The sequence below is a fragment of the Saccopteryx leptura genome, chromosome 8, assembly GCF_036850995.1.
Source record: "Saccopteryx leptura isolate mSacLep1 chromosome 8, mSacLep1_pri_phased_curated, whole genome shotgun sequence".
NCBI lineage: Eukaryota > Metazoa > Chordata > Mammalia > Chiroptera > Emballonuridae > Saccopteryx > Saccopteryx leptura.
The window spans coordinates 53,332,020-53,352,855 of record NC_089510.1 but is presented as its reverse complement, the minus strand read 5'-3'; the positions used below and the strand labels follow the sequence as shown (position 1 = coordinate 53,352,855).

General features: G+C 46.8%; 1 protein-coding gene across 6 annotated transcripts in view; it reads right to left on the bottom strand.

Moving 5' to 3' along the window:
* The window catches only part of LOC136379840 (kalirin), a 635,535-nt gene extending 615,074 nt beyond the window's left edge, over nucleotides 1–20,461 (bottom strand). For all 6 annotated transcript variants that reach the window (XR_010746806.1, XM_066347435.1, XM_066347437.1 and 3 more), the window contains exon 1: nucleotides 19,975–20,461. Coding sequence is in view for 5 of the 6 variants with exons in the window: in XM_066347435.1 (XP_066203532.1) it covers nucleotides 19,975–20,047 (73 nt within the window). In the remaining variant the exon portion in view is untranslated. The remainder of the gene's footprint in view (nucleotides 1–19,974) is intronic.
* Between the last annotated feature and the right edge of the window lie 375 nt (nucleotides 20,462–20,836).

Here is a 20,836-nt window from a genome sequence, read left to right as displayed (position 1 = left end):
GAAAGGAAAGTAACCCCAGAGCTTTCTGAAACTATCAGAGCAATCACAAGATGATGGAGCCTGGACAGGAAAGTGATACCACAGCTGATGTTGAAAAGCCCCGAGCCTTATAGGCAGCCATCTCTATACAGCCTCAAGTTTTCCTGTTACCTGGAAACAGTCACAAAGCATGCTGGGAAGAATAACTAAAGTATCCAGGTGCCAGCTCTGTGGGTTATCTAGGCCAATTCTTGATCCAAGCCTGACTTTACTTGTCTATCTGAGCTTCAATTTGGCTAGTGGCCTGCAGATTTCTCCATTTTGTACATGTCAGACATTCTCCCTGGGAAGAGAAAAAATTAATTTGACACAAGCAATCAATCCCACTGGAATGTTTGTGCACATGGAGCCAAGCAGAAATGGATCCTAAAGGGAGCACTTCTGGGAGGTGATGGGAATTTTAATGCTGAAAAATGATACTGTGTCAAGAACCCAATAAGATGGAAGAAGCACACACATTGCATCTAAAGCAAAAGCAACATCACCACCAGCACACACACACACACACACAAGCACATAAATGCACACACACGCAGACTTGCCGTGCTCATGGAAAAAGATGTCTAGGTATACAACTGTTCATCCTAAAGTCACTCTGTTTGTGTTTCATATTCAAAATGTTTAAAGAGGTTGAAGAATAGAGCAATGCTAAACTCCTTTACATAGAAAGCTATGGTATCTTGTAAAATGTTCCTATATGCCAATGTGATTCTTATGGTGCAGGCTTGGTAAAAGCACCCTTTAACCACAACCCAAGTCAAAAACCTGGAGATCACCTGAGACTTTGCCTCTCCTTCAACCCCCACAATTAACTAGATGTGAAACCCCACAGACAGACTCTACTGCCATTACATTTCTTGCACCATCTACCTTTTGGTAGTTTCCTAATCAGAATTTTTCTCTTCAATTTTGCACCCCCAACACTACACTGTCCTTTCTAAATTGTAATTTATATATATTCCATCACTTCAATTCCTTAGGACTCCCACTACTTACAGGGTAAAATCCAAATCCTGGAATATGAAAGCCTGAGATTTCACATTCATCTGCAGTCTCTCACCCTCCCTCTATTCACCATGCTCTCCCACAACTCTCTGCCTTCGCCCGCCCCTCCCCATGATGAGCTTAATCTTCCAAAAGCCATTCAAGCATATCCTACTCTATGACGACCACCACGTTTGCCAAAATAACCTTCACCACTCTCGTTTATGTCTCTGCATTTCACTAGTGTAGTTATATCATATACCTGAAATGCTTTAATGTACTTTTTAAAAAATCTAATGTTTCCCTCTATTAAAATGAGAGTTCTCAGAAGGTCTAAAAAATATGAGGGAAAGGAGTAGGAGTTCTGGGTAGAAGGAACTGCAGGAGAAAGCCAGGATAGCAGCTTCATTACCCAGTGCCTCCTTCGAGGTGCTGTGCCGGGCTGGGCTTGCACATGCCCTAGGAAATGAAGACTTTGGATTGATTTCACCATCCTCTCTATCTGACTCAAAAGAAGAAACATCCAAGGACATGAGCTGGCAGGAAGATCAATAAGTTAGTCCTCCTGTGCCTTGGGAGAGCTGGCAGAGCAGCTCTGATGGAGCCCTGATGAAGGCATTATCTAGGCTGTTTAGGCACATCCCTAATTACAGACTTGTGATCCAAAGAAACAGGCGAGGAAGTGTAGTCTTTTCAACACAGGCCCAGAAATCCCAGAAACTTGGCCCTTCTTTCAAAAATCGTCTAAGGGCCAGAACAGTTCTACGGCACCGCTGACCACCAGGATGATTCTCGTCAAGGGAATCAGAGCCCGTCTTTGCCAAGCAGGATGCAGGGTCCCCTGTGCACTCTGGTATCGGGAGGTCTGACCAAGCTGCAGAGACAGAGGCCTCAGAATGATGGAAAGTCTTCACAGCCCACTTGCCACCTGGTTTCTCTTCCTTCTGGCTTTGATGTGGTCCAGGTAGCTCAGAATGCTGTAAGTGGGAGATGCATTTGAGACCAACCGTCTAGCTCAACTCTCTCAGAGAGAGAGGGATTCGACCAAGCTTCTCAATGACAATGCTCCCCTGACCCCCAGTCCACTCCTCTTTCCCCTTAACCCCAACCATCTAATACCATCATTTACCTCCTTTTTGGGGGGGCCGCTTTGTATTTTTTTAACCAGTCTGGTTTGCCAATCTCCCAGTTTCCACTACCTTCACAGAGACTAGCCTTCCCATTTTCCTAGTCAAACTAGAAACACTGCTCATAGCTACTAGGGATATTTGAGCCCCAGAGCCCTGGAGTGAGACCGTGTATAAAACATAGAAGTTTTCCCGTATAAAAAGAGGTGAAAATTTTTTGGTTTAAAACAATAGCAAACAGACAACTCTATCCCAGAAGAAGCAGAGCCAGTGCCCTAAACTGGACTTCATTTTTCTATTTATTTATTATTGACTTAAATCTATCTCATTTACTGTGTCCTTTCTAGAATACATAGAAATATTTATGAAAACCTAGACTGATGTTAAAAGAATTAGCTTTATTTGGAAAAAGCAAAACATACTGGAACTGGTCATTTTAGGAAGCTAAAGAGACTTGGAGAACAGGTTTTAGCAAGTGGACACCAGGGCCATTAAAGGCCCCTATCTCAAACGTTAGTCACATTTACCACAGGGAAGTGCCAACCTCCCTGAAAGCAGGATTCAGTTCAGCTCTGTATCACCACTCCATCCATGGCCATCCTAAGACTGGGAGCTCCTTGAAGACAAAGATTGTACCTGACCAGTGACAGTGCAGTGGACAGAGTGTTCCCTTGGGATGCTGAGGTCCCCAGTTCAAAACCCCGAGGTCACCAGCTTGAGTGCTGGATCATAGACATGACCCCATGGTCACTGGCTTGAGCCCAAAGGTCACTGGCTTGGCTTGATCCCTCTGGTCAAGGCACATATGAGAAGCAATCAATGAACAACTAAAGTGACACAACTATCAGTTGAGGCTTCTCATCTCTCTCCTCCCTCTTTCTCTTCCTGTCGATCTCTGTCTCTGTCTCTCTCTCTAAAGAAAAAAAAATTAAAAGACAGAGCTCGCACCATACCCACATCTGGACAACAGTGCATGTGCTGTAGGAAGTGCTCATTAAATGCTCGCTGTAGAATCATCAATGCCACACTTCTGCATATTTATATGCACACAAAGGCAATCTTAGAAGCCCCCCATTTTCAAACTTTTTTTCCTCAAAATTATTGTTTTAACTAGGGTGATACTTTTAAAAACATAATTAAAAGCACATTTCTCTTTGCAGGTCCTTACATATATTTAATCTCGCCTCTATTTGCCTCAGAGACGTTTAGGATGGCTATAGAAGCAGGAAAAGAGAAAGCGTCAATGTTCAGCAGTAGATATTCAGGATACATTTTTTAGTAAGCAGTTTGAATTCTCAAGATCTTATTAACATATCAAGATCCAGACTGGGTGAACTTAACCACTGAGATCACTTTAAACTGGGGCAGAGGGTACTCAGTATGTCACAAAAGGGAGATTCTCACCATGAGAGGAGGGAAAGCCCTGTTCTTCAAGCACCAGGGGAAAATGTCAGTCTAGGGTATCAGATACCAGGGTCTCAGGCTACTCCTGTACACCACCTCCAGGCCCAACAAGGATCTGGGGTTTGGGGGAGGGCAGCTTTAGAACAGAATATCCTAATAGGTGTGAAGGCACCTGAGAACCATAAGGTCACTCTTGAGGCGGCAGGCCTCTAGGAAAATGCCTACCATCCAATCATGTCCCATGATCCACATGGTGTAGAGGTGAGGAAATGAAAACACAGCACTGCCCACAGTCGGCATCTATTGTAGCTGGATGGGCCAGATGCATAGTTTCTGCCTTCTGGCAATTGGTACTGGGTAGTACTCAGATATGATTAGAGAGCCAGAGGCCAGTCAAAGGCCTAGAGTCAGGACTAAGAGGCTACAACATGCAGGAACTTTGACCCCATGGGCAAATAGTCAAGGCACAAATATTAGTGCTGAGTATCTGCACAATACCCTTAAAAAGCAAGACAGGTCCAGCCACACCTTTGCAAAGACCAGGACAAGAATCCGACCAAACCAACTCTCATGAAGCAAAGACCAGGGGATTCCAGCCATCATACCATGCATAGCTCTAAGCACCCTCCACCCCTCACCCCACCACTACCACTATAAACTCAGGTGGGCACCTCCACAGAGACCCCGTTCTGAAGAGAAGTGGGAGAACAGGAGAAAATTTCAGTGACTGAGAAATTTACCTGAAATTAACAGTCATCCAGAAAGACTGATGCAGAAAAACCAAAAAGACCCAAAAACCTGATATACTATAAACTAGCCAAGTTGGGGTGAGGGTTCATGGAAAGATTAGCATCACTAGTACATTTTTAAAGCGACACTTACTTCTCCTGTGTGGCTAGTAAGAAGTAATTAGACAACTGGGCTACACCGCCACCATCAGAGAGAAGCCTCAGCCATCCTGGGCAGTAGATGAGCCTTTATTTCACTCCCACACAAACGTCTCTTTTCCAAAAGCAAATGGAACTTATCATAAAACGTTTCACTCCATCTAGTGCTGCCGATTTCTGACCAGACATGTAAAAATGCACAGTCCTCACACACAGTTGGGGTTGTCACTTCATCTGAGTCCCCTAGCTCAGCTTTCAACCACACTCTGAACTGAGGGGGACCCCAGAGAGACGCAGCCGACAAAAACTCTTCGTTTAGTCAGCGATTTTGTTTGTCCAAAGCATTTTCCTCCCATACTCTCACTTTATCTCATACTATTCCTATGAGGTATGGCAGGGCAAGTATGCTTACCTCTTTTCTTCAAATGAGGAAAGAGATGTCCCATCTGTGAAAACAGACATGTTAACTGGCTTGGCCAAGTCACAGAGCTCATTAGTGGTGGGTAGAACTGGAAACCAAGGTCTCCTGAATCACATCCTTGAATTCTTCTAGTGAAACACAGACTATGGCTTTTGCACATACGACCTAAAGCACTTCCATACCTGTGGTATTGGAATTAACTTTCACTCAAGCCCACAAAACACATGTGGCTTTTTTTTGGCTAATTGTGACTGCAAATCTGGCTCCTTAGGTCATTTAAAGACATGCAGCAAAAGAAGCCAAGAATGGCCTCTACCATTTATTTAAATGTCACTAACAAAAGCGTCCTTAAACATCACACAAAAAGTTATCCTCTGGAGAACAGGAACTGGCTGCTCTCCCTTTCTCTTGGGGATAAAAGCAGAGGAAACATCCTGATCCTACAGTGTCCTACATCACCTCTGAAAAGGATCAAATAACGGGTGACCCTTCTTGCTACTCTTTGGACCAAATAATGTCCCAGAACAAACACTAGTCCACAGAAGGGCTGGGTTATAAATATCCATTGTTAGGAGAATGGTTAAATAAAATATGGCACATCCACACAACAGAATGTAACACAACTCCTAAATCAAATGAGGTAAAGCTATCTGTGCTGGCATGGAAAAATGTCCATGATTTTAAGTGATAAAAGCAAACTGCAGAAAAACAGGTATAGAGTGATTCTCTTTTTGTTAAATAAGAAAGCAAGCCACACATTTGGATAAATATGTACATGCAACAGGTCCATATGTCCGTTGAATTTATCTTAATATAAGGAAGAAGGGAGGAAGAGCATTCACTTTTGAGCACAGATCCTGCACTTGTGTTTTATGTAAATATTTTGTTCAGCAATGTATCAATGCCTTTATCCCTCCTCTGGCTTCCTACACTATCTCCTTAATATGTCTCACTTTGCTCAACAGAAGTGTGTATACTGGTCTATCATACATTTAAAATAATTATGCCTGACCAGGTGGTGGCACAGTGGATAGAGCATTGGCCTGGGACACTGAGGACCCAGGTTCAAAACCCTGAGGTCACTAGCTTGAGTGCAGGCTCACTGGTTTGAGCATGAGGTTGCTGGCTTGAGCATGAGATTATAGACATGACCCCAAAGTCTCTGGCTTGAGCCCAAGGTCACTGGTTTGAGCAAGGGGTCACTGGCTCTGCTGGAGCCCCCCATCTCATCAAGGCACATATGAGAAAGCAATCAATGAATAACTAAAGTGCCACAACTATGAGTTGATGCTTCTCATTTCTCTCCTTTCCTGTCTGTCTCTCCCTTTCTCTCTTTCATAAATAAATAAAATAAAATAATTGTGAAATTGTGGATTTCAGAAAAAGGCAACACCTTTCCCCCAATTTGTCTTTCAACTTAAGTCAGTGATCAAAATACAAACCTTGGACCAAGAGAAAGTGCACGCATAGAAAATAAGGTCAGACAGAACTATCTCAAATAAACAAACAGGGGTTCCCTCTGGGTGATGGGATCACAGTGGCCTTTCCATCCTTTACATTTGATCATCTTTTCCAAATACTCAACAGTGAGCTGGCATTAATTTTCTGATAATAAAAAAAAGCTTTAGGATAAAAAAATGAATGTTCCATGAAAGTACACTGAAATTATAATCTCTCTAAATAAAACCTTGTTTACAACTTGTTTAAATTAAATTATCTTTTAGCTTATAGACAGTACATATTAAAGACCTCAAAAACTGAGTGAAACTCCCTTTCTGCTTGATCTCCAGTTAGCCATTTTTTCTATATAAGTCCCCCCCTCCCAACACAAGGCCATAAACTCTTCAGAAACATTTGTTACCAATCCTCAGCAGCCCCCTTAGTATCAGGCATAATACTAGGAACAGGGCAGACATTCACACATGATTAGTTGGCCTATTTGCATGTTAGAACTTTTCTGCATGGGTTTTTCTAAAAGAAGAGTACATCTTTATGTTTCCAGTGCCTATGAAATATATAAATATTTTTGTAAGCAAATGATAAAAGGGGTCCCCTCTAATTAATCCAGAATCGACAAGAGCCGGGCACTATATTTCACAGTCAATATTGATTTCAAAGGTCTTTTTGTTTAAGGTAGAATTGCCTGTCCACAAAAAAAAGATTCATTTCCTTAGCACAATGTTTCATTATAAAACTCCCAAATGACCTACACCACAATAAATAGCTCTTTAAAAAAATCAAGCCAACAAATACTTATCAAGCAAGTATAATCTTCAAGGCATTGACCTGGGTGTTGAAAAGAATACAGACAAGTCTAAACTAAAGCTGTGTACAGCCTACTTGGGGAAACCAGACATAACCATCCACAAGGCAAGGCCTCCATGAGGCCTTCAAGCCATCAATGTAAAATTAGGTGTTAGGAAGAGGCTGGTGTCCAAACAAATCAGGTGCACACTTCATCTCTACCCCAGACATCTTGGCCTAGTCTCCACCCACGAACTCAAGAGCTCACTGTAAACAACACAATCAATAGTTCAAATGCTATAGAAATGTTTACCTAAAACCTACATACTCTTATTAATCAAGGTCACCTTGTTAAACTTAATTTTCTAAATAAAGGTTTTTTCTTAGTAAGAGTCCACTGAGTTCCCGTTCACCCCAGAGCCTCCAAGATGCAGAAGACTGCATACCTGACCCAATCTGAACTCAACCAGGCAGATCATTCTTTCATGCATTTCCCACTCATTCTCCAGAGAATGGATCCAGTGTGTCTCTTCTCTTTTTTGGATTCTCAGCATCCCTCAGTCCATCACAGGACCTTGGCTCCCATCCAGAGAGAAGACTAAAGTCAGCTTACTAAAGGCTCTAGCATCTAACCTGAACTTCTGACCTTTCCTGTAGCCACAGAGGAAGAAACATCCCTCCATCCCAGAGCTAACCTCCTTGCCTGGGAATCCCATCCTTCTCTGACTTTTGAGGAAGCTACAGCTCACCCTGTCACTGTGCCCACACACATACCACCTCTGAACACCTTCGGTCTCTGTCACTGTCTCCTCCAAAGACTTTTTCACACATTCAGAGATTTTCCCCTCCCTGGCAAATAAAAAACAAAAGATTGCACTGGACCTGATAACTTTTTAAAAAATTATTATTGAAGTTGATGCATAAAATTGCACATATAAGCCCACAGCTCACTGATACTTCACAAACAGAACACACCTGTGGTCAGGAAAAAGGATACCACCGCTGCTCTCAAAATGTCCTTTCAATGACCACTGTATTTTTCTCCTTACGTTTATTACCAAGCTTCTTGAACAGTGGTCTGCCTTCACTTTCACCACTTCCTCATCTATTTGAGCCTAAGCAACCCCCCTGGAGTGAATTCCCGCCCCCACCCAGGTGAGGCTGCTGGTCCTTCCTCCATATCCCCATGTACGCAGTGCGCGCTCCTCTTACAGCACGTCCTGGGCTTCACTGCACTCCTTCGCTTACGTGGCATGCAGTCCCACTGAACTGCTGCCCTCCTGGTGGAAAAGGTTATTTTTAACTTGTTTGTGTACCTCCAGTGCCTGGCACTTAGTAGGTGCACAGCTTGTGTTTGACACTTGAATCAATGAATGTAGGAATGAGCAGCGATCTACTCACTGGAACCTAGTACTGCGCTGAAATGGATCCGTTCTTTGTCCAGTTCTCATCAAAAGTAATAATGATATTTAGCTGTCAAAACTCAATGGTTAGGATCAATAAGAATGACTAGAAAGTGGTACTGTTTCAACATTTGGTTGAGCATTCTCTTTACATCCAAGTCTCTGAGCCTGGTGCGGGGCAATGAACTGGGGTACAGAGGAAAGACAGTATCTCACACCTATACCCTCCAAATTAAAGCTGTGGAATCACTCCCAGTGGTGTTGTCTTCCATGGCCACGCCCTAACATGGAGCCCTGCCAATCTTTTCCCCCAACTGCTCCTGAAGCTACCCATCGCTCTCCTCACTGCCTCCTTTTCCAGGACAGTAAGAAGTCAGAGACAGGAATCCCCCAGGAGCCCAGACCCCGCCTCCTAGCCCCCTTTTGTCATATCCAATTAACCATCTGCCAGTCTCCGGGGTCTCCTTCTAGGCCTACAGTCCAGCTGCCAACTCAATACTGTTTCCCCACCCCCACCACCCACAGATGCCCATTGTCCCTGGGCTGCGGGGTAAGAGTGCAAAAGGCAGGGAGTTTAGCCACATCCCCAGTCCCTGCCTGCCCTGCCCTGAAATAACTATAACTGCAAACCTAAAGTCATACCCCTACCTACCTCTGCGCTATTCTAAATGGAGGAAGGGACAAACGAATGGATGGATGGAAGAGAGGGAGGGAGGGAGGGAGGGAGGGAGGGAGGGAGGAGGAAGGAAGGAAGGAAGGAAGGAAGGAAGGAAGGAAGGAAGGAAGGAAGGAAGGAAGGAAGGAAGGAAGGAAGGGAGGAAGGAAGGAAAAGAGAGAGGAAGGGAAGGATGGGTGGGTTGGGGGAAGCAAGCTATTGAAGCATCATAATTTTCATGATTTGGAAAACAGACTTATTAGTAATCTATTATATATATAATATAATCATATTACTAGTAATAAAATTCCATTTCTATTACTATTTACAATATGAATGTAACTATAACAATATATAGTACATTTACAAATTTCCAGCACTCCTGAGAGATAAGGATTTTTTAACCCATTTTACAGATGAGGAAATTGAAGGTCAAAGAGGTTGTAACTTGCACAAGGTCACAGCTAGTAAGTTTCTGTTCTAAGACTATGATTCGGGGACAGAGTTACACCTAAGGAAACTCCCACCTCCTCCTAACTCTAAGAAATATAAGCCCAGTCCCCCACAGCCCACCTTTTGGTAATAGGAGCTCCTGGATTCCTACTCCCTGCCCCTCTGGAAGGCTGTGTCAGATTCCTGAGAACCTTTGATGAAATGAGGCTTTTCACTTAATGACAGTTCTTAGGTTTGTCCCTAAAAGGAGAGCTGAAAGTCAATCAGAGGGAGTGTTTGGGGGCCAACAAAATGGGAGTGCTCATGGGTATCTTGTGTGAGGGGTTCCTCTTCATGAAGAAACGTGGGCAAAACATTCTTCCATGATCACTGTTTCCTCTTTATTCTAGGACTTCTAGAGCAAACTAAAATTAAAGAGCAGGTCTCATCCCTGGGAGACCTAATACCCAATAGGCATGAACCCCTCCCCAGGAGACTGCCCCCAACACCTTCTTGCCTGAGTCACCTCCCTCTCTCCTGTCCCCACCTACCTCCCTCTCTCCTCTCCCCATCCACCCTCCCACTCTCCTGTCCCCACCCACCCTCCCTCTCTCCTCTCCCCACCCACCCTCCCACTCTCCTGTCCCCACCCACCCTCCCTCTCTCCTCTCCCCACCCACGCTCCCTCTCTCCTCTCCCCACTCACGCTCCCTCTCTCCTCTCCCCACTCACGCTCCCTCTCTCCTCTCCCCACCCACGCTCCCTCTCTCCTGTCCCCACTCAACCTCCCTCTCTCCTCTCCCCACTCAACCTCCCTCTCTCCTCTCCCCACTCACGCTCCACACCAATAAGTTGCATTTCAGACTTACGCTCCATTAGAAGCGATTCTGCAGCAGCCCTCGCCTGCAAAAGGAAACCACCAGCATTTCTGAAAGAATTGCTAATTTGGGATCTCCTAGACTTCTTTCCATCATTTCTGTCTAAAGGTCTCCTAGGGCCACACATGAACTTGACTCACCCATTGCACAGCTGCCCTCAGTTTACACCGACCTCCTCAAGCATGGCGCCACTAGCCCCAGGATCTCCAAGCCAGCTGATGTTCTCTCTTCATGTTGATCAGGCACCTCGTGCCCTCAGCTGAGGGCCTTGCCAGCCAGCTACTTCACCTAAGGTCTGCCTTCCCACTCTCCTCCTTAAGCCCAAAGCTCACCTTGCAGCCGACACTGAAATTCACCTCTCCAGGATCATACAGGACATTCCTCCATCATTTCCTCCTTCCTTTCCTAACTATTCCTTCTTTTCCTCAAGTCTGCCTTCTTCCTCCTCCCCGCCCCTAGGTATGCACATATTTTCTCCACCTAAAAAAAGCCTTTCCTCAGTTCTGCTACCCATCCTCAACTACCTTACTATTTTTAACCTTCCCTTCACAGCTAAACCTTTCCAAAGAGTCATCTATATGCACTCCCACCACTTCCTCCCCATCCACTCACTCTCCATTCCCCTTGCAATTTGGATCCCCACCTCCCATATATACATAATTTCAAAGGTTACCAGTGATCTCCCAGCTCCCAGAACCACGGGCTGTTCAGTCCCTGTCTCCGCAGCCTCTCTGCAGCTTCGGGCCCTGTGACTGCCCTGTGTTTCTCCAAGTACTGCCCTCTCCTGGTTCTCCTCCAGCCTTTCCCGAGTCTACAGCTCTGTCCTTGGCCCTCTGCTCTGCAGTCTATAGATGCTTTTCATGTCTTATCTCGTCTATTCTGATAACTCCAGCCACAACTTCTTACAGATCTCTCCCAAGTCTCCTTTTCCGGCTCTGGCCTCTCTCCAAAGCTCCAGACTCTCTGTTATCCGCCTACGGAATCAACACCTCCCTTAGCGATTTCACTGACACCTGAAATGCAACATGTCCCCAAGTGAATTCCAGATTCCCCTCTCCTCCTGCTCCGCACAGCTGCTTGTCCTCTTCCTGACTCCTTCTTTTCATTTAAGGTAGCTACATCCTCCAGTCACCCGGCTCGAAGCTGTGAAGTCATCTTCCTAACTCCTTCTTTTCATTTAAGGTAGCTACATCCTCCAGTCACCTGGCTCGAAGCTGTGAAGTCATCTTCCTGACTCCTTCTTTTCATTTAAGGTAGCTACATCCTCCCAGTCACCCGGCTCGAAGCTGTGAAGTCATCTTCCATTCTTGCCTTCTCCTTGGCATTTCTACATCCACATTACCAAGTCCTATAAACTCCACCTCCACGAGGTCCCTCATATCCAGCCCCTCCTCTCCATTTCTCAAGTTCAGATCCTCACTACCTAGCACAGTGGTCTCCCAATCCGGCCCTGGCCTTCAGTACCTCCCCCACCTAATCAATAGGACTCCAGATTTATCTTCCTGATCATGTCATTGCCCCATTCAGAAACTGTTAGTGTCTCCCAAAAGCAAACGGCAGAGAAGACCAAACTCCTTGGCTCTGACTCAAGGCCCTTTATGATCTAGGAGCCCAGTAAATGGTTGATAAATGAAGCAATCAGTCACCCTGGTCCCCACTCTCTTTTGAATGTTATCTCCCTTTGATCCTCCATCTGCATCCTCTGAGTCACATAAACTGGACTTCTCTCTGCTCCAAATACGCCATGAATGTTTGCACCTTCTTCTAACACTTGGTCGAACCTGGAAACACAATACTTTCTGTCTTTCTCATCCAAATCCTACCCATCCTCCAAGTCTCGGCTCAAGAAGTAACCACTTCCTTGAGAACACGGCTCATCTACCAGTTTTCACTCCTACTTGTTTATCCCTCATGCCCATGTTTTCTAGCTAATGTCCAGCTCCCTTCTAAAAACGCCACAGGACAGAGGGGGAGAAGACGAAGCTAATTCTCCAACAGTTTCTTCCTTACCTCTCTGAATTAATTCTTCTGTCCTACCAGCTGATTCTTTCTGTTCCCTCACTCCTCAGCAGACACGATTTCAAGCAGCTCTATTGATCCAACAGCCCTGTGACTGTCAATCATTTCCTAGTTATTTTGCTGCCAGTCACTCACACACAAAAGAGTGGCAGGAGGAGTCTGAACTGCATGCAGACAGAGGAGGAGCAGGAAGGGACCGATTCACTGCACCCACCTGAGGCTCAGCAGAAGAAACACTCCATTCTTGTGAGGTACCTCCAGATGGCATGGGGCCATGTGCCAGGGCCTGGGAGCTGGCATGTTTATACTTTTGTGGAGGAGAGAATAGGAGTGTCCAATCTGTGCAAGGAGGGCGCTCCATCCAGAAAACAAAATTGAGAAGGATTTCTCTCTTCCTGGTTTGGAAAGGTCCCATAGAAGTCAGATTAAATAAGAAAATACTTGTCAGAAGAGGCAATTAAGAATAATAGAATGTTCAATGTGGAAGGCACTATCTACATATGTGTAGATAGAACTGTACAACTTATAAAGACCTTTTATGTACAGTATCTTATCTGAGTCTCTCAAGAGCCCTATTGGTGGTGGTGGGATATTATCCTTATCTTACACAGACCTTAAAGTCACTCGCCCAAGTCATTCAGATAGTAGAGAGAAAAGGTGGTATTCATCTCCTGCTCTCTTGCCTGACCTTCTAAGCCTCCTTCACAGGCTTCTTTTTTCTCCTTTTCCTACTCTTAAATCCACATACTCCCTGAGGGGTTACAGTTATATCCATTTCCCTTCCTGCTCTATATTTTTTCCCTGTTATGAGTTTATACACACTCATAGTACAGTACATGGCCGCAATGCCTTGATAAATATTTGTCAAACAAATCATTCAATGACTGAATGAAAGAGCTGAGGCCTAAACCCTAGCCTTCTGATTCCACAGACAGACTCCTGCACTCCCGCAGGCTGCCTCTCTGGAACCCTCTTCCACCCCATGTCACAGCACCCCTTCCAGAGATTCCTGAGCCTCTGTGTCATCACAATCACTTAATAATTAAAATAGCAGGAACAACAAGGCCAGCTAGGATTTTTTGTGCTCCTACTGTGTGTCAGAAACTGCTAGATGCTTTTTATACAGTTTTCCTATTTAATTCTTTCAACCTGTAAAACAAGTATTATTGGTCCAATTTTGCAGAAGACTGAGGGTGGAGAGATTAAGAAATTTATCCAGGATTCTACCCCTAGTTAGTGCTGAGTCTACTGTATACAACAAAGCCCATGTCATGGCTACACCAGGGTTTCTCAACCTCAGTACTGTAACATTTTGGGACTGGATAATTTTTTACTGTCCTATGCATTATAAGATGATTAGCAGTTACCTAGATCTCTACCTACTAGATGCTTCCCCAATTGTGACATCCAAAAAAATGTCTCCAGACATTGACAATGGTTCCAGGGGGACAAAACTTGCCCCCCCCCGAGAACCACTGGACTATATACCCTACTGACTATCTTCAAAAGTAAACTGCCAAGTTCCAGTCCAGAAAGAACCTTGGAAGTAAAAGTGTTCATTCTCCAACATCTAAAAAGGACCTCTAGTTCACTCATTCTAGTGTTCTACTGATATTTACAATCAAGAGATTTTTCTTACTTCTAACAATTTCTTTCTTTAGCTTCAGTTTACTCCAACACCTCTTTCACCCCACAACAAATTACCAAATACAATTAGACTGTGCCAATAAGAGAGTTATTGATGATTAGTAGCACAAGGAAGAAGCAAAGCCTCCCAAATCTTAAGAAGATGTGTCTGGATGTCTTTGATATGTTCTAAAATACATTCATACAGAAATAAGCTACATAAATACAATATTAGAAACATTAATAACATTCCCTCTCCAGGACAATGTCTTCTTGTGATTTCCTAGAAGTTTCTGGGAAACGGTGTGACGAAAAGCCCAATCCACGATGGGTAGAAGTGAAGGAGAATCAAGAAGAAACAACAAACACTGAATTATGCACCGTGTTTACTTTCAGGAGCACCCAGCACGATGTCAAAAAGAGATGTTTTCCACTGCTGCAACAGAGAGCTCAGGAGGTGACACCCCCTCCCCTTTGGGTACCTGGCAATGCACAGCCAGGGTGGTAAGATTTACTCAAAGAATTGCACACAAATATAACTTATTATTCCCAAATCTCCCTTCTTTCTGACCTGAACATGAGGATATCCAGTTCCTGTCTAGGTAGGATGGGGCCATCTCTGAGAAAAGTTTCAAGAATCACACAGTGAATACCAATATACCACCACCTAGGTTTAACAACTACTCACGTATTGCCCTGTTTGCTTTATCTATATTGGAGGAGGTGATATTTGTTTTTGATAAATCACAAGGTTCTTAAAAGATCTTTTTCATTCCCTCCAAAGAACAAATAACTTCAATGATTGTGATCAACCCTACGTGTATGAAAGGGCAAAAATCAATGTAATACCACTGGTGAAGTGGAAAACGAGTACAAACAAGTGAGTGGTTTAGGAATTTGGAGGGGAGAGTTGGACTTGTGAGTTGCGAAAGCTCTCAGAAGAAGGTGGGGCTCAAGTCTTGAAGAATGAGATGGATTGAGAGAGTGGGGGTGCCAGGGTGGATGATTCAAGGAGAATGTGAGTCAAGGTGCCCCTGGATAGTAAGAAGAACAGCCAGGCTGGAACTGAGCTCTGAGGTAAGGACTTAACCCTAAAGGTACTAGGGAGTCACTGTAGGTCCACAGACCAAGGAGTATGTGAGGAAAGCAGCGCAATCTACTTGGTGAATGGCGATCTGCCTGCAGGTGCTGATTTAGAGTGAGGGTGAGAGAGCAGGTGCCAAGGGACAAGTATGAAGGTCACTAAAGGAGTCCAGGAGCAGCATGATGGACCCTGGCCTCACGCAGAGGCCCTACAGATACACACACAAGGGCTAACTGTGAAGGGTAATTCAATAGGGTCTGTTAGAGGAGAGATTCCTCCCAGTTGATACCAAGACTTCAAATATCATGACGAGAGGGAAGATGCCACTTGCAGAATTAAGAAAGGAAGAGCAGGAGCTCGTTTGGGAGCTGGAAAGACATTCAGAGTTGAGTTTGAGGCTGGCTGAAGTCCAAGTAACAGTAAACACTTCAGCTGAAAATGTATGAACTCCCAGGACAAAGCTCAACAGAAAGACAGAGGTAGATGATATGTCCACATCATCCTATTTTCATTTATTTATCTTATGTTTTTCCTTTGAATCATAAAGAAAGAAGTTTCTCCTCTGTCACTAAAGCTACGCTCTTGTATTTGTTAGAAAACCTACTTTTATCTCACATCACCTCGTCAGGTATCTAACTCAATAACCAATCTCACATCTTCAGTTTTTCCTATCCACAAGCTTTCTCCCTTCCGCTTCCAAACCTGTTCTGCCTCTGATCAAAGGGGGAAAAAAAAAGACTGAAAACTGCTTTTCTTGATACTAACATCCCTTATAACTAACACATGACCTCTTTTTTCTTTTACGGATAAACTCTTTCCTACCCACCACCCCAAATCCCTATTCTGAACTTCTAATACTGTGCTCCCAAGAGCTCCTGGTGGCCTTCTTTTCATCACACCCAGTGACACTCACTCAGCACTCCTCCTGTGCAACCTGTCTGCAGCCTGTCATCCCATCAAAACCCACTTAGACTCCCTGGGATCTGCAGGATCAAGTCTCCTTTGCTGCCACTTCCTAAATAAGGGTTTCTCCCCCAATTTCTAACTTTAGCCCTACTTCACTTTCCTCCACCCCCTCCGGGAGCCAATGCATCACAAAGCTTCAGCTGCATCCAGTCGATGCAGAAGGCTTCCAAGTCTACATTGCCAACCCTAACCTCCTGCCTATTCCTGTCTTGAGTCCCACATTTCCCACTACACAACTCCATCTGGATGTCCCTCAGTCACCTCCAATTATCTACATCTGAAGCGAACATCACTCCCTGCAAGACCCCCTTCTGTCTTCAACCAGATTATGTCAGTCGGCACACTCTATTAACCAAGCTACTTCTGTTTCCTCATGGGCTTTTCTTTTTCTCCTATAACAAGTTTATCAACAATCCCACATTTCCACCTTTGAAAATGTAGCTCAGTGTTGTCCCTAACGTCCCATCTTTCTGCCACCAACCAAGACGGAGCCTCCTCCCCCTGAGACCTGCATCACTTTTGCATCCCCCTGGATTCTTTCTCTCTTCTCTACTTTATCAGTCATATTACCTCCAGATCAACCTTTCCAAATATCACTTTCTTCAGGATACATCCTTGCTGAAGAACCTAAAATGACTCCCTACTGACCTTGAATCAACAAATCCAAACTCTTCTCTTAGGCTTCCAAGACTCTCCCTCTCTGGCTTTGCCCTACTTACCCAATCCGGTTTCTTATTCCTCCCCAAACTATACCTTCCATTCAGTCTGCCCCAAATCCTCACTGTCAATGTCCCAATCTCCCCGTACCTTTGCCCATGCTGCTCCTCCAACTCCCCATCCACATTTCCCCTCAAGGGCAACCCTCCGTTCCACTCCTCTGCACTTGTCAACATTTTATCTTATAGCACCATAACGTTTAGCAATTAATCGTTGAGAAGTAATTGTCAATCATCTTTTAAAAGTTCTTCAAGGGCAGAGACCACTTTGAATATTTCAGTTGTTCTAGTAGAAGTTAAAAAGTCCTTGTTGGTTTTCTATTCCAGTTGTTCCGGTTGGTTCGTATTCCCAGTTCTGATTTCCCATATTTCCCCTTCTCTGCCTCATAACTATGATCAATAAAACTAGTGAGACACGCTTTCCTAGGCTTGGGACACAGATCTCCCAGGAAAATTATAGTGAGTTAACCAATCTCTAAGAGCAGTGGGGTGGAGGGTATCTGTGTGTGTCCACATGCATGCAGGGAAGTAAGATTTAAGAAATCTAGCTTCAGCAGTTGGTCAAGAGAACTGAAATACCAAAATAATCAGAAGATGACAAGTAAGGACAGAATTATTCGAAATATGCCTAAGTAGAGGCACAGTGTGCTATGGTCTTGACAAAGCAATTGCCAGTCTGGTCTTCTTGCATGCAGAACTTCCACCTAAACGAAGGGGGTTACCCTGGCACTAGAGACTTGGAGAATTAGTTTGAGGGTTTCTCAATTGTTCAGTTGAATAAATTCATAATGTCCAGACTACCAGGTGTAGTGTTATGTTCCACAGAGAGGGGAATCAGAAAGAATAAAGTTAAGAAATATGGCCTTTTCCAGGTTTAAGAATCCACAGCAAGGGCCCGGGCTAGATAGAGATTGGAAGAGGGTAAGACCAGGAGCACAGCCGGACACACAGGACCATAGCAGCCTGCACTCCCTTTTGGAACCTATTTCAGGTCATCGGTCATTTCCAGCCACATGTATTGAGAATTTCATATTTCTCTGATTCTAAGTGTACATCAGATCTAGCCTCCCTTACACACACTGCCCAAGGAAGAATATCCCTAACAAGAGACCTCACAGGAGTCTGGTATTTACTCTGATTTTAGCAGGAGCTAGACAATGTTAAGCCCCACATTGTGTTTTGAAAGGCCCTGGGAAAAGTAACACATTGGACCCATTACAGGCTATTAACACCATTCAAACTGTGTGAATTAATTTGTCAGAAATTAGCAAGCCTTCAGAAACTGAACTCTGCTTCAAGGGACTAGGACAGAGTATGGACAGGAACTAGTGTTTGGATGGTAGGGGAGGGGAGGGAGGAGTAGATGCCAAAAAATGAAAGTGGAGTCTAAAAAGGAAAAGTGGGAAGGCTCCCACTTCAAGAGTTTTCCCCAGAGATAAGAAAAGGCAGACTTTTGCCCTAGATGGGAGGCACTAGGGGTCAGGAAGACCCCCTGGTGAATGTTTCCAGGTATCATTTAGCTCCCAGAAACTATATCCTAGATGGTGGGCTATAGACTCAGGTCAAACCTGAGATGCTGGCTATCCATGTGTACTTTAGAATATCCATAGTGTCATAGAGTGTGTGTGTGTGTGTGTGTGTGTGTGTGTGTGTGTGTGAGAGAGAGAGAGAGAGAGAGAGAGAGAGAGAGAGAGAGAGAGAGTAAGTAGAATATCCACCTCTGGGGAAAAGGAGGCAGGGAGGCAAATCTGAGCCCTGGGCAGCAGGGTAGGGCAACAGGGACCCCCTCTGCTTTCTCCAGGTCCTGGCATCAGCTCCTCAAGCATTTTCCTTTCCAGACCCATTAGAAAATGAACATATGGGCCAATCAAGTCTTGACTTCTAAAGCCACAAGTCTCCCCAACAAAGCCCTCCACTCCCCTTCCCTAGAAATGACCTCCAGGGCAAGGCAATGAAGTTAGGAAACAGATGGATGTGCCGAGAGCCTTCAGAGCTAACCTGATCCCTGACCCCACTGGTTCATGTCCTCTAATCCAGCTGACCCAAGGACAGGGCAGAAGCACAGGGCCTCATAACTTACGGGACTACACAGGGCAAAGATTCCAGACAAAATGGTTCCAGACACGGGAGATGGGGAGCTCTACCTACTGAGGTGGTGAAAGCCACAGATAAAAGGAAGATAGGGAATCCCAAGCCACCAGAGAAACAGGGCCACAGGTGGTGGGGAACGCGGGTGATGGGTGTCTTTTCCGGGGAAGGGGCTCTGTAATCAGGGAACAGGAGTAGCTCTAGGCCTGGGGGATGGGAGGTGGTGAGGCTGCAAAGAGCTGGAAAGACGTATATGGGGGCTTTTCAAACCACAGGCAAGCCAAGAGTCAGTGGGTGTGTATGAGATGTACGCGAACTCACACTTCCACGAATGAGTGATTCTTATGAAAATCTCCTCCGTTCCCAGAACTGGAGAAGAGGAGGACGAGGAGGAGGTCTGAGGCGCCCACCGCCCTCCCAGCACGGTCTGCTTCGCAAGTCTAAGATGCTGGCTCTCCCCACACACACGGCTTGACCGTCCTGGGTCCGCCCCGCTCGCGACTGTCAGTCTGCAGCCTGAGTGCCTCCCGGTCCCCACCGTCCTCCTCTTTGCACATCAGGGCCTCGGGCTCCTGGCCGGAGAAGGGGTGCCAGCCCGAGGCGGCCGGAACCCTGCTGACAGCCGCTGGGAGGAGGGGGATCGAAGGAGGGGCCGGGGGCGCCGGTAGCTGGAGCGGCGCGCCGCAAAGTGATCCAGCATCGCCCCAGCCCCGCGCTCCGGGAGAAGGCGGCGAGGGCACCGCCTCCCGCCTCTCCTGCCCAGACTCCCGCAAGTGGGGCGAGCACCGAGGGGCGCCGAGCTCCCAGCCCCCACGCAGCCCCGAAACGCGACCAGCATTGCCATAACAACAAGAACCTCGGCAACTCCAGCCCGGACCACGAGGGCTACTGCCCCCCGACACGCACACCCCAGCAACAGCCCCGCTTCCCCAAACTTGTCCGAGACGCCGCGTCCGAGGCGGCGGCCCTGCCCCCGGCCGCCCGCGCCTTGCCCAGCCTACCTGTCCGGAAAAAGGCGTCCACGTCCGAGTCGGCTGCTCCCCCTTCCTCCGCTGCCCCCTCCGTGGGGTTCATGACTGGGGGAGGGCGTCTGCGAGCAGCCGCGGGCCGGCGGAGCCTGGGGCCGAGGACCGCTCGGCGCCGGGTGGGCGGAGGGCGCGGGGCGCAGCGGCGGCGGCCGCAGACCCGGCCGACTCCGGCTTCGAGGGCTGGAGGCTGGGCGGCGGGGCTGGGGCAGAGGACGCCGAGCCGTCCTCACGCGGAGGCGCGCGGCGGGCTGGGGGCGCCTGCCGCGGGCTCCCCCATGGCACGCCTTCGCCGGGGCGCTGGCCGCTGCTGTCTGGCCGGGGCCGGGGCCCGGGACCGCGGGCCGGGCTGCCTGGGCGCCCGCTCTTGCCCAGCGGCGGCAGCTGGCTCTCCTCCTCGCCCGTCCGCCTGTCTCTATTGTTCAGCCCTGCTCGGCTCTCCTCTTTATTTTTCCTCCTCCCTCCCACCCTCCGTGTCTCTCTACCTCCTCCCTCTCTCGCTCGCTCGCCCGCTTGCTCGCTGCCTCCCTCCCTCGCTCGCTCTCTGGCTCCCCCTCTGGCTCCCGCCGCCGCCGCCGCCTCCCAGCTCCTCCCCCGGCTCCCGCTCCTCTGTCCCGGCCAACAATGACCCGGGCAGCGCCGAGCTCAACTGCGGCTTCAGCCCTGGCCGGCGGCTCGCCTCGGACCCCTGGCGCGGTGGCCGCCTGCTTGCCCCGGGGCCCGGCGCCAGCTTCTCCGGGAGCAGAGAGCCGGCCCGGAGCTATTGTTCGCGGCGGTGCTAGGCCGGCTTCCTGAGCCCCGCAGGAAAAGCCCCGCGAAGGAGGTGGCGAGGAGGGGG